This window comes from Zonotrichia leucophrys, chromosome 1A (assembly GCF_028769735.1).
Source record: "Zonotrichia leucophrys gambelii isolate GWCS_2022_RI chromosome 1A, RI_Zleu_2.0, whole genome shotgun sequence".
Lineage (NCBI taxonomy): Eukaryota > Metazoa > Chordata > Aves > Passeriformes > Passerellidae > Zonotrichia > Zonotrichia leucophrys.
In genome coordinates this window covers 7,839,589-7,863,487 of record NC_088170.1, presented here as the reverse complement: position 1 = coordinate 7,863,487, position 23,899 = coordinate 7,839,589, and the positions used below count along the sequence as shown (strand labels likewise).

Below are 23,899 nucleotides of genomic sequence, written 5' to 3'. Positions count from 1 at the left end.
CGTGTAGGATCCTTCTAGTGAAGAGCAGGGGAAAAGCTTATTTTCCTATTGCCAGGTAAAGAACAAGCACAGAACAAAACATGTCCCTTGGCATGACCTGCAGTGGTTCAATGGCTAAATTGAAATGTAGATTCTCCATCAAATTAAATTCCTCTTGGCTTGGCTTGGTGTTCCCCTTACTTCCTTCTCTAAACAGAATTGGCTGGACCCTTCCCCCTTTTCCACAGTGTGATTCCTTGTTTAGTTTGTGGGAATTGCAAGAGCTCTGATGTTTTTCTGAATTAAAGATGCCAGATTCGTAGTGAGTTCTTCCTCCTTCCTGTTGTTCCTCCCCTCCTCCCCTGATGGACTCTCTGGGGAGTTGGTTTGTTCTTATTTCCCTTAGGAGAAGACATTACCTCATCAGCACTCATGGCAACTTATGGTTCCTTGTGTGCAGAGGGCTTCAGTTGACTTCAGTGCCATTTCACCAATGGAGCTAAGGAAGGCTGGGCTGCAGTAGAGTGAACTCTTTCTTCTGTGTCAGCTGTGTTCATTTCATTTTCCCTCTGGATAGGTTTCCATTTTGAGATACACTCTGTCTGGAATGACATCTCTGCAGCCACAAAATTGTTATGAAACGCTGAACACAGAGACCTTGCTATCAAAATACTTGTTTCTTCATCTTGTTTTGATCACTGTTGTGAAATGGAATGATTAAGAAGTTCTACTCCAAAAGTAGAGAAAAGGTATTGGAGCTTGCATCTTTTTTGTGCAAAATAATGCTGTCTTGAGACCCAATTATTCAAAAACAAGTTGTAATGAAAATATCCTAAAATCCTCAGCTTTAGCTTGGTTGTATCAAATACTTGGTAAAACTCCAAAGTGGTAAATAACTTGGTTATTTTCTTTGTGGAGTACTAATCTTGTTTACTTTGGCATGCAAAACCAAAGACACAGCTTATTTTTACTTAGTGTACACTTTTTTTAGAGTATCCCTTCCATACAGTATTAAAGAGATTTATTACAGAACCCAGCAAGCCAGGCACAGACCATGGACTGCTGTGTTTGGTGGTCTCAGAGGCAAAGTGTTCACCTAGGCAGTTCTGTTCAGCACAAAAAGTCTTGGTACTGATGCCAAAGTCCTTGTAGACAGTTCAGCAAATAATGGTTTGGAGGGAGTGTGACAGAGGTGACAGTCTAATATTGTTTTATATGGCTAAATAAGGAAATAAAGATGCATCTCATGTAAGAACAGGTCTGAAAAATTACATTTGCTGCAGTGTGTAGGTGTGAGCAGCATAGTTAAGGCAAAAAGAAACACTACTGTGCTACTAGAGAAGAAATCATGTGCCTAGGTGAGCATCTCTCATCCTTCTGTGTGTTTGAAGTGTCTTAGGATGAAGTGGTAAAATGAGAAGAACTCTAACTTCAATGTAGAAGTCTGGGGACAAATCCATCACATAAAATGGTGTAAGAGAAGGAAACTGAAAAAGGGGAACCTGCTGGCTGTAGCAGGTAGCTGAATTCCTTCAGGAAGGTACTGGAAATTTTTTGAGCGTGCACTGACTTGATTTGAAAGTGACACCATTACCTAGTGTTGCATTTTTCTAGACTGGCCATCAGTTACTCATGTTTTCTTTCTGTCACTGCTTTTATTGCAACATGTGGTGGTTAAAATCCAGGAGAAAGTGTAATGACATCTTAAGTTTCCTGTCTTTTCAGTTACTTCTGTTAAAAGCAGGAATTTATTTTTGTTGATGATGCCAACAGTTGACATGCACAAGATGCCATTTTCAAAGTAAGTCTTTTACAAATAAACCCACGTTATTTTCTGTAACTTCTGGTGTGAATACCTGTCTTTCTGCTTTTTCTCTTGAGATTATATTACAAGCAGTACTGGTTTTCTTAACATGTGATTAGGTTTGCTGTAGAGGTTTTAACAGAGCTGAATTTTGACACCCACTCTAAGATGAGATGAGCTGTCAAGGTGATTGGTTTACACCTGATGGTTCCTGACAATCCCTAAAACATTTAATGTAAACTTGTTTCTTCTCTATCAGGACAAATCCCTTGACCACTGCTGTTGCTGTGGTATCTTGGAACTTAGTGCAGATGGTGTGTATTGAATGGAGATTTATTTTCAGGTTGTTGGTTTTCTTAGAAAACTCAAAGCTACAACAAATGGCCAAGTCTTCTGATGGAACTTTCAGATCTGACTGTGTCTTTTTGGGTGCTAATATGTAATGCTGGGTATTCACTGAACTGTTTGTATATGTTGCCACAGATTTATTTATCTCTTAGTGAGGATGTCAACCTCAAACAATTAAGCTATATGTATAGTGTTATAGCAGATTAAATAACTGCTGCATTCAAATATTAAAATCAAATCACAGTTGATCATGATGACAGTATAAATAGGGTAACAAAATTACCAGTCCTTCTAGGAGGCTTAATCTCTTGTTCTTTATGGTTTAGCATAAATCTGTGAATCATAAACGGTGGCCCAGTGTTGCTCTTCTCCTTCATAATTATTTAACTTTAAGGTTTTCTTAATTGTTGTGAGACAATCAAAAGATGCCTATCTCAGCAAAGTGATGGCACTGTTTCCTCCAGGCTGCTCTCTCTCTGTGGAGTTCCAAATGCTTCTGCCATGGTGGATGCATCACCATTCCTGCTTGGGGCATCAGTAGTCTGGAGGTGGATTTTGCAATTTTGTCTGTGTCTGAAAGTGCTGGTAATCTAATTGCTGGGTTCAGACAGGGAACTTGCTCCTTAGAAAAGCTTTCTCAGGGATAGACCTGAATGCATTTGAATGTCTGAAAAACCCAGGGTTGGGGTGGATTACCATGGGAATTGCCTTTTAGTCTTGCTGGATAGAGATACAGCTTGTGAAAGGCCTCAGGAGGATTTGACCATGCCTTAAAAATACAAAAAGGCACCCATATTTAAATTCTTAGTCTGGTTCTCTGTGATCATTTATCCCTAAAAAGAAACATGAGTTCCAAGTCAGTAAATCTTTCACTTGATGTCAGTTGCTCACCAAAAGAATTTTGGATATGACTATGATTTTTCCAAGCTAGACATCTTAAAAGATACTTACCTAGACTATTCCTTGCCCCATCTGGGAGCCACTGCTTTAAGCTGTAGGTGTCACATGCAGTAGTAGGTGCCAAGTGTAGTGGAGCAGGGCATTTTACTGCACATCTCTATCTTTGTTGAGTTGGGACAGGGTGAGTGTTTTTTCACATGTTCTTCTTGGAGCTGGTGAACTTTGTCTGTTTATTCTTTTGGAAGAAAGACCTCAAATGCTTTTAAGCAGCTCATGCAGAGAAGGATCTTGCTATTTCTGTGGTTACAAGCTCAGGTGCTGGTAGAAAGGGTGTTTTCATTGGGCAGGCAGAGAGAGAAGCTGATGTTCCTGGGTAGATCTGTGCTACTTAAATTGCTATCTGAAGTAGGGCAGTTTCCCTGGGGGGTCCTTTTCTTGTTTGAGTGGGGCTAAAGGTACAGCAAGAGATAGTTTCTTCTCTGCTGCTTTCTTCATACCAGTCTACCTGAAACACAGTTGCTCTGGCTCTAAAACTGCCATTAAGCTTCCTCAGAATACTTTTATTAACTGCAATTGCCTGTACAGTTTGACAAGATTAGCAAAGCATGGAGATCACTTGCTACTGTTAGTTTTTTCTTTTAATGACAGAGTTCTTTGGATTTGGCACAGTCTGTCTGCTGCAAACTCCTGAAGTAAAAACAGTGAGGCCTTGGCAAGAAATACAGCTCTAGCAGGAGGATGTTTGGGCCAAGGACTGGTAGCCAAGCTCTTACCTTTCCACATAAGATTTTCTTTAACGGGAATGCAAAGGAGATGGGACTGCGGTTAAATAATTACTCCTTGGTTGAGGGAACAGCCCTGAGGGAGGTGCTCATGTGATAATGAGCGTCCCTATTGTGCTGTGTAAGAACAAGGACGCTGTGCTGACACTGTGAGCAATCATCACGCTGGGGCTGGCTCATACCTGACTCTACAGACCTGTGCTGAAAGGCACTATTGACTTCAGTTTTACCTCCAACACACCAAAAATCCATGGCAGTCCAGCATGTGGGACAATACTGTACTTCAGACTGTGCAGCAGGGCTTTGGACCTTCATGCCCTGGCACCATCCATTTGTACCAGTGGAGTGGGAATTCTGTGTGGCCAAGTTTCCTTTTCCCATCCAAGCAGTGCATACTTTGTTTAAAACCAAAGGTGTATCCTGGGGAATACTGTACATTTTACAGATTAATTGATCTTCTTGGAGCACTAGGGTATTTTTCCTCTCCTTCAGTTATTCCAGCATGCTTCTCACTCAATTCCATACACAGTCCCTGTTGTCTGCAGCAACTTGTTTGTGCTGGTGGCAAGTTTATTTTCCATTCCTTACACTCTTTGTGTATCTGAGCAGGAACAATAACACAAGCTTAGAGATCTCTGCTTTGTCCAGTGTTTGGTAATGTAATGGCAGCAAATACTGCCATTACAGTACCAAATAATTTTGGACATGGCACTCTGGGATGGTGCACCTAGAGATGCTCAGCCTGGTCCATCTGCCCTGCACTGTGGATTGCCAAGGAGGAAAGGTTTAGCTTGGGTATGTAAAGATCTCTAGCTGTGCCATGAAGTGAGCTTGCACAAATAAACCCTCCTTTTTATCAAGGCTGGCTTGAGCTCTACACTGGTGGTTTGGCTCAGAGGTAGCTCATAAGTCTTTGGTTTAAGCATCTCCCCTGCATGCTGTCCTGCACCAAAGCGTGCATGCAATATCAGAATAATTTAGCTGCCAAACCCATTTAAAAAACCTCTAAAACCTCTAAAACCTGCAGCCTCTTGCTTTTTCACTAAAATTCATGGATATGGCCTTAAGCATACCTTTGATGTCAGGTGGTCTCCCTGCCAAACCTGAAGCTGGTTCTCAGCAAGGTCTTATGTGGTTATGCTTTCAATAGAGTGCCAGAAAGCTAAACCTTGGCAAGACTGGGCTTTAAGCTGATGGTGAGAACAAGTTTAGGAAGAATGTTTTAGTCCTGGATAGGCATTGCAGCCTAGATACATTTTCTACTAGAACTAAGTAATAGGTTTTATTTATTTTGCCTCTTCCAAGGCAGTCTAATCTACATTAAAACATAGATGTTCGAAAGAATTATTTGGATTTGTGCTTGATCTTTGCCATCTCCCAGGCTGTAGATTACTTGCCTTTGGAAGCACATGCCCCAGGCATTCCTGCTCTGCCTTGAGCCCAGTGGTGTGGCTGCAGAGGAAGAAAGCTGAAGAGGGTGGGAGGAGCCCTTCTCCTTCCCCCCTTTGCTGTGCGTGTGCTCAGCTCTCTTCCTGCACGTTCTGACCCGTGCTAGAATCCTATCAGGGAGGGCAGGGGCAGTCAGGGATGAAGCCTGCTGCAAAACATTTCTCACCTTAGTCTGCACATCTGAAATGCTTTTGGTGTTCATTGGTAGGCGTTGGCTCCTTTTGCTCTGTGGCTCAAAGCACCAGGGTTAATCTTTTTATGCCACTTGGTGTTCCTGGGGAGAGCCTAACTGCACACACCATTCCCAGGGGCAAAACAGCTCCAGATAACATTTCAAATAAAATTTAAAAAATGAGCAGAATGACCGCAGGTAACAAACACATCAACTACTTCTATCTCTGTCATGACTTTATAAAGGTAAATGTGCTTAATTTCCCCTGCTATCTTTGGTAAATATGCTTATTATCACCTGCTGTCTTTGTCACTGCTACCTAAGTCAGCTTGGAACTCCAGGAGAAGAAAATTTGTTTTACTTTAAAAGACCTAAGTTACTGTCTCCTCACTGCATTGCAGGATGAAACTTCTAATTCTGGAATTTTGATTAATGCACTACATTTTAAGTTGTATCTAGAAATGGTCAAAGTTTTGCAGTAACCTGGAAAACACTCTAAAGGAAAGTAATTTTCCTATGGTGTTTTTGTGAGGACTTTTATTTGTTTGGGTGGATTTTTGTTTGTTTAATTTTTCAGAAAATACAAACATTTTTGTATTTTTAAACAGGTGCAAGAGGGGTTTGTAAGGAGAAGAATATTTTCAGTTTCAACTAACTTATTTGGTGGAAACAGGCAAGGTTTCAGGAACACAAACTTCACTTAAATATTGAAAAAAACCAGTGAATATAAAGCTAGGTCAAGTGTCAGTTAATAGCAATAAACAACTTTATAATCCAGGGAAAAGTTTGTTTATGGGAAAAATCTACCAAAAATCTAGTAACTTCAAGATGACTCCAGGATTTTCTTGTCTTGGTATTAACTCCAAGAATTTGGGTGGGGAGAGTGTTCTTTCTTTGAGGCTATCTTTTAGGTTTCTTTGTGCATTTATCACATATTTCCAGTGGTGTGACTTCAGCCAGACACTTTCCATAAGAATATGATTCACTGTGTAATTTATGACATGCTTGGGGATGTGCTTTGGACTTCTTTTCCTGTTTGGGAAGAGGGACAGGCTGGATGTGGAGATGTTTTGGAAGCCTTGGCTGCTGTTTCTGTGTCACAGTTTGGTTCTGTTTCACGTCAGTGCATGTGAGGAAGGGCTTGTGCATCTGGAGTTCATGCCCTCCCTCTCCTTATCACTTCATACTAACCTCTCATAAAAGATACCACCTCTCCCTGCAAGACCTGCCTTTCCTGTATCCTTGGGCACTTGCAGATGCAGCAGGAACAGCAGGGATCTGTTGGATATGCAGTTCTTGTGGACCACATCTGTTTGTTTTCTATCATAAAGTACCTGGGATTTTCTGTGGTGCTGGAAATGATTGTGGGATGATGTGCCTTTTCCTGAGACAGAGTGGGATGCTTTTCTAAGGATGTTAAGGGTTCATGCAATAGCATTGTTGCATAAATATGTAATACAGGTTTGAACATACTGGCATAATAGTTTAAAATCTACCAAAAAAACCAAAATAAAAATGTCTGTATAAGTTGTGAACGTGACCTCATGAATGAGAGTGGGAGAGCCTGGGCTATCATTACATCTCTCATAGCATAGCCCCAAGAGAAATGCTTTAGCAGCATAAAAATGGCCACTTTTTCCTCTTTTCCTTCTGCTCCAGCTTGGTGTTTATAGGTAAAGTCTCTGCAGTGGGAAACAGAGAGTGTGTGCATCTTCACTGCAGCAATGTTTAGTATAGCTGTTTAGTGACAGGCACAAACTTGAGCCAAATGGCGAGAATTGGGATTGCTAAGAACAAACTTGCAGGTGACCATTTTTAACCAGTGACCTGGTTTGTGGGGTTTTTTTACCTACCATTGTATTTATAGAGGGCTTTCCTTTACTCTCACCTAAGAATTTTTGTGCCCTCATCTTAAGAGGATATTCACACAAAAATCTGATTGTGCCTGTTTGGGAGAATGTTCCCTGTTCAACCTGGCCTTGGACATTTCCAGGGATGGGGCAGCCACAGCTTCTCTGGGCAACTGTGCCAGGGCCTCACCACCCTCATAAGAAAGAATTTCTATTTCTTCTTAATATATAATCTAAACCTGTTCCCTTTCATTTTGAAGCCATTCTCTCTTGTCCTATCACTACATGCCCTTCTCTGACTTTTTTGTAGGCCCCCTTTAGTTATTGAAATTATTGGGCTGAATTAGTTAAAAACACCTGTTTCCTGCACCTTTTAGTGAGTGGTTCTCTTCTGGATGCTGTGAGGAAGGTGAGGCCTAAAATGATAAACTGAATACAGACACATATTCCTAAACTTCTAGTTAGTAAAGTTAGACAAAATAAAAAAAAAAAAATAGAAAAGGAAGAAAAAAAACCCCAAAGTGTGCAGTATTTGACGGGAAGCCAGTGTAACTGCCTTGAAACTGGAGTGGCATGCCTGAGTCAGTGAAGTATGAGCTAAGAACCTGGCAGGAGCCTTTTGCACAAAGGAAGGTTGAGAGAGTCTCTCAGGAAGCCTGTGCGCTGCTAAATGTGGCATGTTTGAACATGAGACTGACATCATTGTGAGTTCATAGTAGTGAAAGAACAAAGTATCAGCCACAAATTAGACTGACCTAATTTTTAAGTCACTTATAAAAACTTAATAGCACAGTATCTTGCTTGTGCAAGCTGTTTATTTCTATCCCAACCTCTGACTACTTCATTTAAACTGCAAGTTAACCCTCTAAACTGTTAAAGGAGTCGTTCAGGAAGGTGGGGGGTGTTTGAGGGGTGCTGCAGACTTCCTTCCTTGGCTCTTTTTCTACTCTGACCTCAGTTTTCACATAAAGGAAGTGATTAAGGACCACCCATCATATACCTTCATCCTTCAGGATCAGTTTCTGGAGGTAAAAACCTCAGGACTGCTACCAAATCCCAACTCGTTCTTATTGGCTGCTCACATGCAGACTGGAAGTCTGTCTGCAAATTGCCAGAACACGTGCCAAGGGTATCAGCAGGAATTTATATAGACTGAGTAAGCTATTATAAAACCAATCAGTATCATTTATTGATGTATCCATGATTGTTGACAAGGAACCAATGCTTGTTCCATTGCTGAATACTTAAGAAATACAAGGATCTTGCAGTTTGCAGATGATAAACTTCTTTCCAAGTATTTTAGTTGGCTCTGCATGCCCTGAAGTTGATCCATTCTGTTGATGTATTACTTCAGTTTTTGCAGAAATATTATAAACTCTCCAAGCTTGGGATTACTTTGACAATAGTCAGTGCCTTTCCAGTTGCTTTTTAAAGGGCTGTAAAACAAGACACTTCTACAGATTCTGAAGAAATGTAACATTTATAGTTTTGTACAGAGCTGTGCATACATGTAAGCACACATCACATGGGATAATATGGGTGTATTTTAAGGGAGTATATTTAGTTTCTCTTTGATATTCAGAATTCTGTTATAAACCAGAGAGGTTGCTAAAAAACATTTCTTGTTGATCCTGGTCCTTGAGTAATATGCCTATCAGATAATAACATAATTTACTCCCTTGGTTTGGTATTGTTCATTTTTTCCCTTCAAAATTACAAAAATCCTGGTCCCTTTTGGTTCTTGCTCTCTACATAAAATGGTGGTTGCATTTTGTCAGTTGTTCTCGAGGGGGTTTCTGTATTTCATGGTTAGGTCACTTTTCATTCTCTACATCAGGCAGGAGCACCTGGAGGGAAACTACAAGAGATGTTCCAAGGGTGTGGAGTGATAGGACAAGGGGGAATAGCTTCAACCTGACAGAGGGCAGGGTGTGTTTAGGGATTGGGAAGATATTCTTCCCTGTGAGGGTGGTGAGTCCCTGGCACAGGGTGCCCAGAGAAGCTGTGGCTGCCCCATCCCTGGAAGTGTCCAGGGCCAGGTTGGGCAGGGCTTGGAGCAACCTGGGATAGTGGAAGATGTCCCTGCCAATGGCAGGAGGGTTGAAATGAGATGGACTTTAAGGTCCCTTCCAACCCAAACCATTCTTTAATTCTACTTCAGTGGTAAGGTTTGTAGTGATGCAAGAGGCACAGCTGGGGAACAGAAGTCATCCTCTGCCCTCCTTCTCCCATTGTACAGATGTGTGCAGCTTCTCTTTTCAGCCATGTGGTTACCATGTTAGAAATGTGACTTTGGCCCTGCTGCAGGTCTTGTATAACATTATTCAAATCCAGAGAAACATTTGGGATCCTTTGGGAAAGGCACACCAGAGGATGTGACCGGGATCACAGCTCAGTGAGGTACCATGACTCCTGCTTCTGTTCCTGACTGAGGCCCTGCTGGTACCATCTTGTCAATTGAGTTAATATTTGAAAGCAATTTTAATAAGCAAGCCATCATAGTTACCTTTGTGGGTACAAATTAGGTATGAAAGCATGTTCTGTTCCCAGAGTGTGAGCTGTCAGTAGTCTTACACCATGGTGAGAGATTTGAGTCACAATCATCTGGATCTAGGGGTCTGTTAATTTGTTTTCTGTGCCTCATCTGCAATTCAGCCATCACTCCATATCATAGCCTGAACAGCCCAGAATGGAGGCCTCTGAGCAGGATTACTGCAACTGTTTAATTTCTGGGAACATATAACAACTTGATTTATTTCTGCTTGTTAATTGTGAGCCATTGCTGTACAGCATATTCCTCAAAGTTTCCTTTTCTACTCCCACTTGAAGATAGCTGGGCTGTCCCCTGTTTGTGGACTTGCTGTTTTCCGGCATCTATTCTGTTTCCTTGCCATGTAAATGTCATTTAAGGAGAAACCCAATTAAATTTAACTGCTGTAATGAGTAGGACTGAGCTTACATATGTGTAATGTCAATGTTTTATTTGGCCCAGCCTCCCATCTGAAGATGGTTCTGCATGTTTTTATCACTATGTAGCATACACTAGTGGCAATATTTATTTTGCATAAAGCATGCAGAGGGCTTTAAAATGAGTTTGATAACAAACTTAATCAACACTTTTATTAGTTTTTTTTTTTTTTTAAACTTCTAGATATTTCCCTGTACAGCTGACAGGACATGCATGCAGCGCAGTGCAGTGCTGTTTTCAGACACAAGCAGGAAGAAACAAAGTATTAATGTTGACAGTTTAAAAAAAAAAAATTCCTTTCAAACTTTCTCATGCCCTGATGTGAAGGGGTTGAATGTGCATGTTGCCTTCCGGGAGAGCTGGTGTCATTTCCTCAAATGGGTAAAAGACCAGAATGTTTTAACCCACGTTGTTCCATACCACGCAAGCAGATTACAAGTCTTTGTCCTTAAAGGAGATTGACTCATTTTAGTCATTCAGTTTAATTTAAGAGAAGAGTGAATAAAAAGTCTGCTGCAACAAATTCATCCCTGCCTTCCCCAGAAGCTATTCTGATTAATTTCCCTAATAGAATTGCCATCATTATCCTCTGTCTTTAATCCATCCTAGTTCTTGGTTTCAGATCCACCTTCTGTTTTTATCAGACAGTGACCACGAAGTAGATCAGAGTTACCCTTTTTTAAATCTAGTTTTTGGCTCCTTATTTGCAGGACCATATTATTTGGATGTCTCCCCCTCAAAGGTTCTCATTAGGCAGAATGCCTTATGTTTAAAAGTTAACCACTCTGAAGAATCTGGGATCCCATCTTACCCTCTTTCCTGGTAAGCCTTTGAAAGAAGTAGCATGGACTATTATAACAGCTGTGCTTGATGTTTATTTAGCACTACTCTTCAGAGCACTCCTCTTTTTAATCTGTTTCTCAGCAAAAAGATGACCATGAAAATACAGAAGTCTCTGTGTTGGTCTGCAGAGCTACAGAACAGGTGATCCAGAACGTGAAGCTTGTGTAGGAGATGGAAACCTTGGTGTTGTGAAAGATGCTGCTGTAAAGCACCCATGTCATACAAATAGTACAGATATGCTGGAATTGCAACAGCTTGAGGATTTATGAATTAGTTCAACACCTTAAGGTTTTCATTGTGTTTCTTTGTTTTCTTTGTGCCTTTGAAATCTACCATACAGTTGCTGGTAGAGGCTGGCAGGTGTGGGCAATTGGTCACAATTAGACAATCAATCTTTGCCATTTGGTGTGCAGGGCCAAAGTAGCACTTGTGATGTGTTTTGTGGGGATAGGCAGTTGTCGTTCAGTTCAGTTGTCCTTCAGTTTTAATTTGGTTTGTGAATTCATGTGTTATATGCTGTGGTATTGGATTGGATCTCTTCAGACTTGGATTACATAGATAAGTGAAAGAATTTTCTAACTTACTGTAAATTTTATAAATATTATACCAGATACTTCATACAAGATTAGATTTTTGGGAGAAAGGGGAAGGTGGTGATGTCCTTAGAGACATCATCCTTAGAGGAATGCTGTCACATTTGACTGTTCCATCTCTCCCTGGCTTCTCTCTTGCTCAATTCTCCTCACTCTCTGCCATGAGAGGAATGCTCTGCATAACCCCACTGGTTGGGTTTGTTTAGCTGCAGTTTAGGGAAGGCCCTGAGCAAGAGAGGAGAAAAAAAGGCTTCAATTTTTAATTCTGGAAAAGAGAAAAAGATATTTAAATAAGGCCTGGAGGACTTCTTATTTGCCAGAAGTGAGTATAAAGACAAGTTTATATCCTTCTGTAACTCACCCTAATTGAAATTATGTATATTTCTTTTTCTAAAGTCAGCAGAATAATCCTGGCCTCTTAATGATGAAAGACTTTTTTTAAACTTTTTTCTAAGCACAAATAGCTGAAGTTTCCACTTTAAACTTGGGTGGCTCATTCATATTTCACTTAATGGTAATATGGTATTCTCTCTCTCTCTTTCCTCCCTTACCACCAAGACTGAAAAGGGGAGGGGAGAGGGATATGAAATGTTTCTGAAAATTACAGGAAATGTCTTTTCCTTAAACAGCTTTGCCAGGGAATTTCCAAATATGCTTAATGCTTATGGCTGAAGTTACAGCAGTTCAGTCTTCAATCATGAGTGGATCCTGTTCTTAAAATGTGACACCTCCTTCCAGTAAACAGTGTTGAAATTAAGTATATGCTTTGTTTCTCATCTGCTCTTCAGCAGAATTAATCATTCCCTGTGGTGAAATGACCCCTCTTGGGGGCTGCTTTAAACACTTGATTCACATGTATTTATTAAATTAGGCAAAGCAATATAGTGTCCTGAGGTGAGAGCTGATTTATTTGTAAGAACGTCAGAGAGGTGTGGCTGGCAGAAGGAGTCGTGGCATGGCATGGATGGCACAGAGAGGCAGGAACTGTTGAGTGTGAAGGATACCTGATAGCTTTCAGGGGACCTCAGGAGCTGCATGTGAGGCACTAAGGAGCAAAAGGGGAGATGCTTTTTGGCTCAGGACTTTGTTTCCTTGGGCTGTCACAAGGTGGTCTCAGATCTGTCTCTAGCCAGGGCCTCATCAGTGCTGAGCATTAGTTCAGTGTTCATTTCTGGGATGAGATAGGAAAAAGGGATAGCAACAAGTACAATGAGTAGGATGAGTTTTCTCTGTTGCCTTCTGCCAGGCTTTTGCCACTGGATTATGGAAAGGAGCAAGAGAGGTCTGCAGAGCCTCTTCCTGAGGCTCAGAAAGGAGTGAGAATCTGGAGCAGGCAGAGGGGGGAAAAGGACCCAGCCCAATTTCAACAGATCTTCTCATCCAGCTCTCTGCCCTGCTGCTCTCACATACATATGCCTGCATTACTAATGATGGAAGAGAAAGGATCTCCAGCCTGGGTCCTTCCAGGGAAAAACACAGGGTCCCAGTCAAGAGATGAGCCCAGTGAGCAAAGCCTGTTCTGGGTTGTAACCTCAGTATTGTCTGAAGGGTTCTCACCCCATTTCTACTGCTGCCATTTGCCTAAAGACAGAGGTGATTGATCCCTGTAGTTCTTTTCCTTGTGGGATGCTCTGAGTTTTCAGGCTGTTCACCATAACATGCCCAGCCCTTTGCTGGGGTGGCTCCTCTCAGTTGTCATATCCTTTACTCCGTGCTTCAGAGCCACTCCTGGATCTCACAGCAAGGCACTGCTTGGCAAGAATTTCTTGTCATGGTTTATATCACAGTGATTAAGGGAAGCTGTCATCTCTTGGCAGCCATGATTTGAATCTTGGGTTTAGCTGCCCAGGAAACAGTTTGGAACCAATGCTGATGTGTTTATCTTTGCTTCCCTGTGTAAAAGTTGTAATTTAATTTGTTCCTGTTGAACAGCAGGTGCTTTGGGTAGAAGTTGTATGGGTATGACTGTGTGTAATGACTGGTGACTCTAGTGTCACCAGTTTCCAGTGCTGGTTTTTTTAGAGTGTGGGGAGGTGGGCTTAATTACACAAATGTCCTGTTTCATTGGTCTCTGTCCATGCAAAATACAGCTGTATTCACACTTACTTGTGGCAGTCTTTCCCATTAATAGGTACTGATCAAGCGATTGTGAATTTGTTTATTTCCATGCAAATGCATCACTTTTAATGCTGAGCTGTAGATTGGTTTTCTAGGAGTGAGATGAGTCAGAGTTTGGAAGGCAATCACTGGCTGGTTTTTGTTTGTTGGGTTTTTTTAAAGCATCTCCACCTTTTTTTTTTTTTTAATTTCAGTTTAAAGACAGTAGAGGGATTTGCTGTGGTGGTTTTCTTCTCTTTTCTTTTAGAAAATCAGTGCAGTGTAACTTTCTATTTTGGACCCATTCCATATAAATGAATGCCAGCATTCATAAATAACTTCTCACCTAGGTTTTCACATGTTTGGGGGAGTTGTACAGCAAATGACTGCACTGAAAGTGTAAAATCCATTTCCTGGTTTGGGTTGGGGGGTGTTTGTCTGGGTATTTTTGGTGTCTTTTAACCTTGTAATAAGGATTTTATTACTGTTATTATTAATATTATTATTTTCCTGTGTTTAGGTAATTCCTTCTGTTGGCCTTTGTATGTGGACCACCTTCTGTCCTGTTCAGACCATATAAATTGTGACTTAAATGTAGGTGAGTAACAGCTTTTGACATTAAATAATAATAAATTAATAAAAAATTCATACTCCAAAATTTTCCATTGCTTTGACTTGGAGGTCATAGAGGGAGAACCATTTTTTTTAAATCCATTGACACTTTTCCTGGTTGTCTAGTGTCCCAGGCAATAGGAACCTAAAAATGTAATGTATTATAGTATTTATTTGAAGCAGATTAAATAATCTTTCATTCTGGTTGCCCCAGACCTATATGCAATGAACCTGCAGTGAAAAATTATTTTGAAATGGAAAGAGTTTCTGGCTCAGTTGGGTGGAGAAGGGAGTCCCCAGATTAAGTCTGAGTGTCATTTGAATAGAGTGATGTAACACATCAGCAACCTCTTCTAATGCTTCCCAGGAGGCCACATTCTGCCAGGCAGGTTTCCCTGTGGTCACATTTAATAAATGTTTATTGTTTCACTGGGAATGTCAAAGAGATTGGCTCCTTGGTAAAAACAAGTGATGATAACCTGGCTTATTGTTTAGAGATGGTGATGGTGCCTGGATGATATTTGCCAGAACATTGCAGATGTTTGAGAGCTATGCTGAGTGGGTCAGCAAAATGTGGTGGTTTGGTGTGATTTTTGGTTTTATTTTGAAATAATATAATATATTATTTCAAATATGATTATTTGTGTGACAGGAAACGTCTGTTATCAAAATGGAAGGCCCATTCCTCTTGCTTAGCCCAGCTGTCTCAGTGCCAGTGGTAAAAATGTTGCTGAGCAGTAGGGGTAGAAATAGAGTGAGCTTAAAAATCTTAACTGGATGTCTTTTATGCAGTGTATTTGTGGGAGGTTGATTTCCTTTCTGACTCTCTCTGTGTCTGTTTTCACATTGATGAGCACAAAGAAGTGGGAAGACTTTTCTTTAGAACTAGTAATCAAAGTTGAGTGATAAGTCAAGCAGGATGAAGGACAAGAGTACTGAACAGAAAATCCTCCTTCATCTGTAGTTTTTCCAATGCATTACACTTGTCTTTCTCATAGTGGTAGAGTGTATAATCTAAAATGTGTGTGGCTTGTGTTTCTATAAGGAAGAGAAAATTAACACTATGCATAACACACTGCATATATAGGATAAAAGTACAGGTATGTTAAAAGTAGGAGAAGAGGGAGCACCCATAGATAAACAAAAGTGAAATTTTTTAAACTGCTTCTTTTTTATGAACATGGTACATGAGTGACATTAAAAAAAAAATCTATGCATTTCTATTTAAGTGACTTTCTCTGCTGCTGTCCAATCTTGCACCACAGTGAGGAGTGCTCAGAGGGTGGTGGAAACTGTCTGTTCTTCAACCTCCCTGCCAGGAAGCATGAGGAAATGATGTGTTTATGAGATAGTGATGCTTATTTGACTCATCCAAAAAGCCCAAGACACCCTCATTCCCCTGAGCTGAGGGAATGACACGAGCCCTTGCTAACAGAGCTCTTTGAATTGATGAGCATTTGTTATCTCACTCCTATGTGTACTGCACAATGGCAGGTAATACATATGTGCTTCTTTAACTTCAACTACTGTTTTTTTCCCCAGACTTTGCACTTTATTACATAGTTGTTGATCTCTGGAATTTACTGGCTTGCTTGCTGGATTCAAAAGAACAGCTATTCCTCAATTTCAATTAAAAATTTTATTTCCCTTGTGCTCCATAGACACTCTGTGTTTCTGAACACAGAGTTGCATCTTGAGCAAGGGTTGGACCTCTCTCAGCTGTCACTTAATGTCTTGTAGCACTGGGAAAAGGACACAATTTATCAGAACACAATTTATTTCCATATTTTGAGTCTGGTGAGGGAATGGTTCTTGCAGGAGTAGGAATTCACCCTGTGGTCCCTGGATCTGCAGTTCCTCTCTAGTTTGTGTACACTTTGTCCAGTATCACATGTGGCTCTGGTGCTGGTGGTATTGGCACCAGCTATTGAACCACTGCCACTCCCAGTAACCCTGAAGCCAAATACCCCTTTTGTAACAGCCAGCAGTAGCTTGTGTCCTGCAGTTTGGGATGTTCTACATTTGCATTTTAATTCAGCTTTTCAGTTTTTCTTTTACAAGGGTGCCCACCCTAAGAACCATGAAAAGGACTCTAGGGGAGGATAATGTTTTTCTCATTTGTACGTGTGTTTGCCTGTTAAAAATAGAAAAATACACAGTTCAAAAAAGCCAACTCTGTCAGGTGTTTCAGCTGAGTCCATAAAGGCTGCCCATCAGGACCTTGTTCAGGTGCTGTAAAGTGATTTTGTCAGTTATGCATGACGTGGGAGCACTGCTGAGGCTCCTGACAAAGCAGGATTAGTGACGTAGCCACACATTTATGACAGCAAGGTTCAACTTCAAGGTTATCTTCGTAAGAGAGGCAGAATCTTTCAGAGATTGCAGCAAGGCTTTAAGAAGCTCTTTTCTAGTTCCTTAATTGGGGTAGAATTAGAGACTCTTGTTCTGAGAGTTTTTAAAATGTATTCCTAACACATCTGCCTCTCATCCCCAGAAGCATTTGAAAGATGTGGAGCTTAGGGACATGGCTGAGTGGTGGACTTGGCAATGTCCAAGTTACTTTAACAGTTGGACTTAATGATCTTGGAGGTCTTTTCCAAACTAAATAATTCTATGATTCTATATGAGCTAAAGCCTGAGAACTCAAACAATCATCCTGTTGTGATGGAAAGGAACTGCTTGGAGTCAAAGTGATAGCAGTAGAAATTAAAGGAGTGCATACAAAATGTGAGTTATAGTGACTGAAAAACCAAACACAACCACTTAACCAAAAATGTGGCATTTGCTTATTTCACTGCATCTGAACCAGCTGGGATCCCAACAGGAATCCCTGAGGGAAGAGATCCTATAAAATTAAACATACATGTAAACATTAGTCATCCACTGTTGTTTGTGTGCAAGATAGTAGGAAATTACTGGTTTGGTTCTTTAAACAATAAGGAAAAGCTGTAAAGGTACTGAAAAAGTGTAGACCTTTTTCCTTTCATAGTGAGTTAGTGTTTAATTTTCTTGTTTAAAAGTGCCAGTGTTGCAGTCCCTCTAGAAGGAGGAAGCAGACATGCAGTGTTCCCAGTGGGTACATGAATGACCCTGTGGGAGATTCTCATGGCTCAATTATGGATCACTTTTCATAATCCTGATTTCAGCATGGAACACTCTGTGAAGGCTTCCTAGCTTTAAGATCAGCAGCACAATGGCCTGTTTGGGGCAATGCATTGTATGACATCATTTTAAGAGATACTATACCATTGAGATCTAAGTCACAAGTAGAAAGAGAACAGTCAAGAAATTTAATTTTATCTGTTTTACAAATGCATTAGAAATTAAACAGATGTTTCAACACCTCATAGAAGCTGAATGATAAGAGGAGTCATGAGGAATAGGATGAGTGCTCAAGTGTTTACCTAAAGCAAGAGGCTGCCAGTTCTTCTTGTTTAGATAGGTCCCAGGCAAGACACCCAAACACTGATAGCTCCAGAAACTGAGAGAATTAAAATAAAATCCTGTACTTCATAAAATGTTGTTTCTCCCCAGCACCATTGAGAGGTTCCTGTCAAAACAGGACTTCAGTTGCAATAACTCAAGGTGGCATTACTGTTAAGTTTGTTGCTTTCACATCATGGGCAGAATCCTTTCAAGGTACTTGGTATGTTAAGGTAATAGGGCTATTTTAAAGGATTCTTGACTGAAGCCCACTTGCCCTGTGTTCTTTACATGCTCTTTACTCTGTCACCAGATATGACTGGTTTGAGTTCTTCACAAGAGTCTTCTGAAACAAGCCTCTGTTGTATGAAAGTGAAGGCTGAGAAAGCAAACAGCAAGCTTTTAGAAGATAAGAAGCATACTCAAACTGAAAGTTGCAAATTAAAGATTAAGTTATTTCTAACAGCATCCATTTTAGAGTTCTGTACTTTCTCAGCTGCTATATTTTCCTGTTATTACTTGAGCTTTAAGTCAGCAATTTATCCATCAAAATAAACTGTCTAGTTCATGAACAAACTGTCTAGCTTGCAAAGGAGCTGGAGCCAATTCCCACTAGAGCCAGTGGAAAAGTTTTCATTGAGTTCACTGGATTTGGTATCTGGCAACCTTTGATGTGAATAAAAGCGAATCAAAATTTGTGACAGGACATGTTAAGAGAAATTTTAAAAATTGCAGAATACTTTTTTCCTGGGTGGGAAAATTTCAACATAACTATCAAGATTCCTCCCCACCTCCCCCCCACTTGCATAATGTCATTTTGATAATCAATTATCTTTTGATACCTTCCTGAGACTAGTGTATAATGACTGCTCTTTGAGGTGGAGCACACCTGCCAACCAGGTTCTTTAAAACATTTAATTAAAACTTGGTATAGTACATTTTCCAATATTTTTACTGTAGTTTAGAGCAGTGTGCATTTCACTGCTATGTGCTTCCATTTATCTGGGCAAGCTTAACAGCACTGTCACAACAGCACTAAATCAGACAAATGGAAGATCACATTTTGTCAGCCTAATGTCTGTCTATGTGGAAGCTGGTGTTTTTCTTGTATTGCCACGTGAAACTCATGAAACAACTTCCAGTTTCCTCTTTTGGGTTGTTAACATCAAGTTTGTACATTTTGCAGAATTTGTTTTGCTTAACATTGTGTAAATGTAGATTTGTACAATATATCTAAAGAGTAAAACATCAGTCCTGGGATTTCCCAGTGCCAAATGCAACTGGCCTGTTGGTATAACAGGACTTTTAATATAAATCTATTGATGGTTAGTATTCATTACTTCTCTTGTAATTAAGGTAAATAACAAACCTTTCAAATGGAAGCAGCAAGTCAACACTATAAAATCTAAGTTCAAATGTGAGCTAAATCCCCGAAGATTGTAGCCCTGTGGTGGCTCCTTTCTGAGGAGTGTTCCCACAAGGACTTGTGCCATCAGAACAAGTTTTGGGACACTCTGAGGAGCCTAAAGGCAGGTGAGGCAGTGCTACAAGGAGAGGGATAAAGGTGTTGGGGCTTTATTGCTCTGCTGCTGCCACTCCTTCAGCTGATGTTGTTCAGATGCTGTCAGGATCTCATTTTAGAGAAATGTAGTTTGTTTCACAGATTATTTAGCATAATCTTTAGTTAAGGTTAGAGTGCTGGGGATTACACATCTCACGTAAGTATCACACAGCTCTAGGAAGAACAGAAGAGTGCTCACTGCTTTACTTTCCAGTAGTGTGAGACCTCATCCATCTCTGGTGATTAATTCAAATAAAATGCTTGTGTCCTCATGTGGCATCTTGTCCTGGTTTCTATTCAAGCATTTCCTTCAGAGAGGTGGATCTAAGTTTGGTCCTTTGCTTTGTGTAGTTTCAGTTTCCCAACTTGCAGTGCTGTTTTGTGAAATATTTTCCAAGTCATTAAACTTTGAAATGTTTAATTTTTAAAATGTTTAAGTGCTTTAAAAACAAATTTTACTTCTTACTAAGCAGTGCAGTGCTGAAATGCATTTAAATAGTTTTGCTATTGAAAGGAATACCATGATTTAGGGCAGCATCTCTTAATTATGTTCTAACAAAGTCTTGTGAAGAGGCAGAGCTAGTGGCAACAAAAGTCTGCAATTAAGGCAGGGTATGTTGCCTGAAATACAAGATAATTGTCCAGGCAAGATCTTTGGAATGGATTCAGAGGCTGCAGTTGCCAATGCTCTCTCTAGGTGTTTGGCACATGCAGCAGAGAGGAGAACTCCTCAGGAATGTGTTTATTCCATGTATGGCCCACTGTACAGCTAAGCCTCAGAGCTGAATGTTTTGTTCTGCGAAGTTTCATGGCCTCATCTGGTTTGTGTTTTTTGGTTTTTTTTCATCTTCCCCTTCTTACAGGCTCTCAATCTGGTGTAAAGCTGATGGGTGGGAGCAAAGGTAAAGAATGATGTAATGCAGCAGCAGCCAGAAAGCATCTTTTGTGTGAATTGTGCAATGGCCACTCCGTAGTTGTGTCCCGATGAATCAGACGTGAGGGGCGCTTTGTGGAGCCAACCCTTTGTACATCAGCCGGGAGCAGGAGGAGACGCTCAGTCCAACAGCTCTCTCTGAAAATGGATTTAACTTTTCTTTTGCCAGTCACTACCAGCATGACCTCATACACTTCTAGCACAATGGTGTGGCTAAGCCTTTGAGTACACAGCCATTACATCATCGCAGCAAATTAGAGAGGGCGGTGGGGAAAGAGGCCTCGCTGTTGTCATGGCCCATGAGATGATCAGGACCCAGCTCATTGTCCCCGAGAAGTTGGTGGCTTTGCTGGAGAGTGGGACAGAGAAGCTGCTGCTGATTGACAGCCGCCCCTTTGTGGAGTACAACACCTCCCACATCCTGGATGCCATCAACATCAACTGCTCCAAGCTCATGAAGCGCAGGCTGCAGCAGGACAAAGTTTTGATCACAGAGCTCATTCAGCACTCAGCAAAACACAAGGTAGGGGTCATTTTCCTCTTGTTCCTTGTATTTCTTTAAAGGAGTGGCTGGAAAGAAACTTGTAATAATTTTTCCCTAAATATTTAGTTAAACAAAAAAATAACCAAACCAACAACCAAAACCCAACAAGATTAGAGGGCTGAGTTTAGCTGAGATGTTACCTGATCAAAGAGGGTATTGGTTACTATTGAGTTTATCCTTAGATTCTTTGTAGAATCAGTGACAAAGGGGAGGGATTTAGAAATTACTCAGAAAGAATGTTCTCAGGATTCTTGTGTGTCTTGCAAAGCACAGTCTCTCAAATGTATGTAATTAAGGCAGGAAACATTCTCACCTAAACTTTGAAGGATTCTTGGGGGTCTGTGGTGGTGGGGATTGCTTAGCAAGTGGTCATTTGGTTTGCAAAGAAACTGCCTCTCTGTCAGTCCTGGCTCCTACTTGCTGTTTAAAAGTCTTTTCATGGGGGTAGTTGGATGAGTTTTGGTGTTTGTTTTGTTGTTTGTTTATTTGGGAGGAGGGGTGTGGTTTTCTCCAAATAGTGTTATCAGTGAAAAGAAAATAGCTATGCTGTTTAAAATTAATGCGTATCTCTGTGTGTGTGGAGGGGATATTGGGTTTTTTATCCATTGATATTTGTTTTATGTACAGAAATAATTTACTATGTTCTTGCTTATGTGTTAAAAATGAAGCTTTTTATTTTATATATAAAGTTGTGCAGGTAACCAAAATGTGTGTGGCTTAGAAGCAATTTAAGGTCTCTTTACTGTTTATGTACAAAACTCTCAGAAACAGAAAGTGAGGCAGGGCCACCTTCTCAAAAGCTCAGCTTTTAAACAAATTCACCAGCCTAGCTGAAGGTAGAGCAATTCACAAGTGACATAAAATTACCAAATGATAGAAATTTATGGAGTGGGCTTCAGCTTGCAGCAAATAATCAATTTACAAGCTCTCCAGGGAATTAAATCTGAGGGGCTTATGAAGTATAAAATAAAAACTGTTTAGTGAACAACTGCATAAGAAATCTATATATCTGAACTGCTCTTATAGCAAATATGTGGGAACCCTGATGGAGGTGATAATGTGGGGCTTTTAATCATCTTCCTCCTTCCTGTTTTACTCTGAGTTCCTTGTGTTTCAGATTGAAATTGATTGCAAGCAGGAAGTGGTGGTGTATGACCAAAGTTCTAAAGATGTGACCTCTCTCTCATCTGACTGTTTTCTTACTGTGCTCCTGGGCAAACTGGAGAAGAACTTCAGCTCTGTGCATCTGCTTTCAGGTAAGATGTAACAAAAAAGAAACCTCTTTCAGGTGACATGTACCAAAAGAAACCTCTGAAACATTTGAATAAAGAGAAAAAAGAAAATGCTGTTGGTATAGCAGACCTGTACAATTTTGCAAGTGCAGGTATAAACTTCAGTTACAGCAGAGACTTTTCTGTAGTTCTTTTTGCATATAGTGACACTCAGAATACATGCAGTGCTTAGAAATTGCATCTTACAGGGGATATATTACACCATTACTCTGTGTAAATGGAAATGGAGCAATGCAGAGGTTTTTAGAGGCATATGTCAACTACTTCAGGGTCAAAAAATAGTAAAAAAAAGGGCTTCCCTGGTTTTTTAAGTATTGTACATGGTAGGAAGAAAATCTCTTCCTTACTGAATTGGTAATTGCTAAAATAAGAACAAAGGAAATGATCTCCCAGAGTTACTGAGATTAGTTTGTGTGACATTTTAAACTTCAGCTCCCTAAGTGGTAGAACTTTATTTAGGTCTTTTCCTTCCCCCTCCTTTTTTTGTTTTTGTTTTTTATTTTAAATCCCAGGTCAAAGCACCTATAGAAATTCAATTCCTTATAACACAGGATTTGCTGCTCTCAGCATGTGCTAGTGTCATTATTTCTGTCATGGAACAGCTGACAGTTTTCACAAGACAGAGCAAGGAGGAGTGTGAAGTAGATCCAAGGCTGAAAGGAGGTAATGACAAATTTAAATAGGAAATCCATTGCAGTGAGTGGATCAGTGATCTAATGAGGTGTACACCTTGTGTCTGAGAAATGCTGAAACACAGGGACTGAATAATGGTGAGAGAAAGGAAATAACTCCTGAGAGATGCTTCCTCTTAGCAACAGGGTTTCACTACAGTTTGTGGTGACTTCACATGACAGTGAGAGAGATTGTAGTACTGAGAGAACTTTTCTTAACTTGTTTTGAAAGTGATTGCAGAGAAAATGAATAATCTCTGCACTTGGACATGAGTTTGGTGCTCCTGTGAGCTTTACTTACAGTAAGCCAAGTGGGTTTTGCTTTGGCTAGGGTTGGTGCTTTTGTTTTCTTTGCTGTCTAGGTAAGAATTACACCTGTAGGTGGTGAATTACAGTATTAGATTAGGTAACTCTTCTTACATATGAGCTACCAAGAATTGTGTGGTGTGTAGGCAGAGTAAATGCTTAATGCAAAAGTGCTGAAATAAGTGGGTAATACTCTCTAAAACTGCAAATTGGTATTTGAAAAAGAAGCCAGTCTGGAAACAGTATCTCCTCAGAAATCCTTTTATTGTTCAAATTCCCAACTCTGCTCAGCTGTCCTGAGGGGTTTTTTAATAACCTGAAGCAGATTACAGCTCCAGGCAGGAATCAGACTATCCTCAACTTAACTTCCATGACAGAAACACCTCTCTTACAACTGAGAATTAGACCTCATGGCAGGGAGGTGTTGGGGAGGGGCCAAGCACAGGAAAGTGTCAAGAACTTCCCTTCCTCACTTGTGTGAGACATGTCTTTGATCTTGTGGCTCATCTGCTGGACCCTGTGAATGAAGTGCTCAGGGTCTCCTCTCTCAGACTGGCCTGTGGCTCTCCTAGGAATGCCCAGGACCAGGAAGGGAAGCTGTTCCCAGCTGTTCCCAGCTTCCCAGTGCATCATCTGGCCAATCACCAGTTGCATGTATCATAATGATACTGGGAGAATTGGTTTTCTTTTCATTTCCAGCATGTGGGTGTTTTCTGTTCAAGACGAAAATGTTCCTAAGCCACAAGCAGGATGGTTGTGCACATGAGCTGG

At 40.6% G+C, this 23,899-nt stretch overlaps 1 protein-coding gene across 3 annotated transcripts in view; it reads left to right on the top strand.

Annotated features, from left to right (window-relative positions):
* DUSP16 (dual specificity phosphatase 16) overlaps positions 1–23,899 on the top strand; it is a 58,660-nt gene that overhangs the window by 14,012 nt on the left and 20,749 nt on the right. For 2 of the 3 annotated variants that reach the window (XM_064736948.1, XM_064736942.1), the window contains exons 2-4: positions 14,306–14,383; positions 20,245–20,838; positions 21,977–22,115. In XM_064736948.1, coding sequence (XP_064593018.1) covers positions 20,608–20,838; positions 21,977–22,115 — 370 coding nt within the window. In that variant the 5' untranslated portion in view covers positions 14,306–14,383; positions 20,245–20,607. The remainder of the gene's footprint in view (positions 1–14,305; positions 14,384–20,244; positions 20,839–21,976; positions 22,116–23,899) is intronic. The other variant, XM_064736955.1, reaches the window with a different exon arrangement.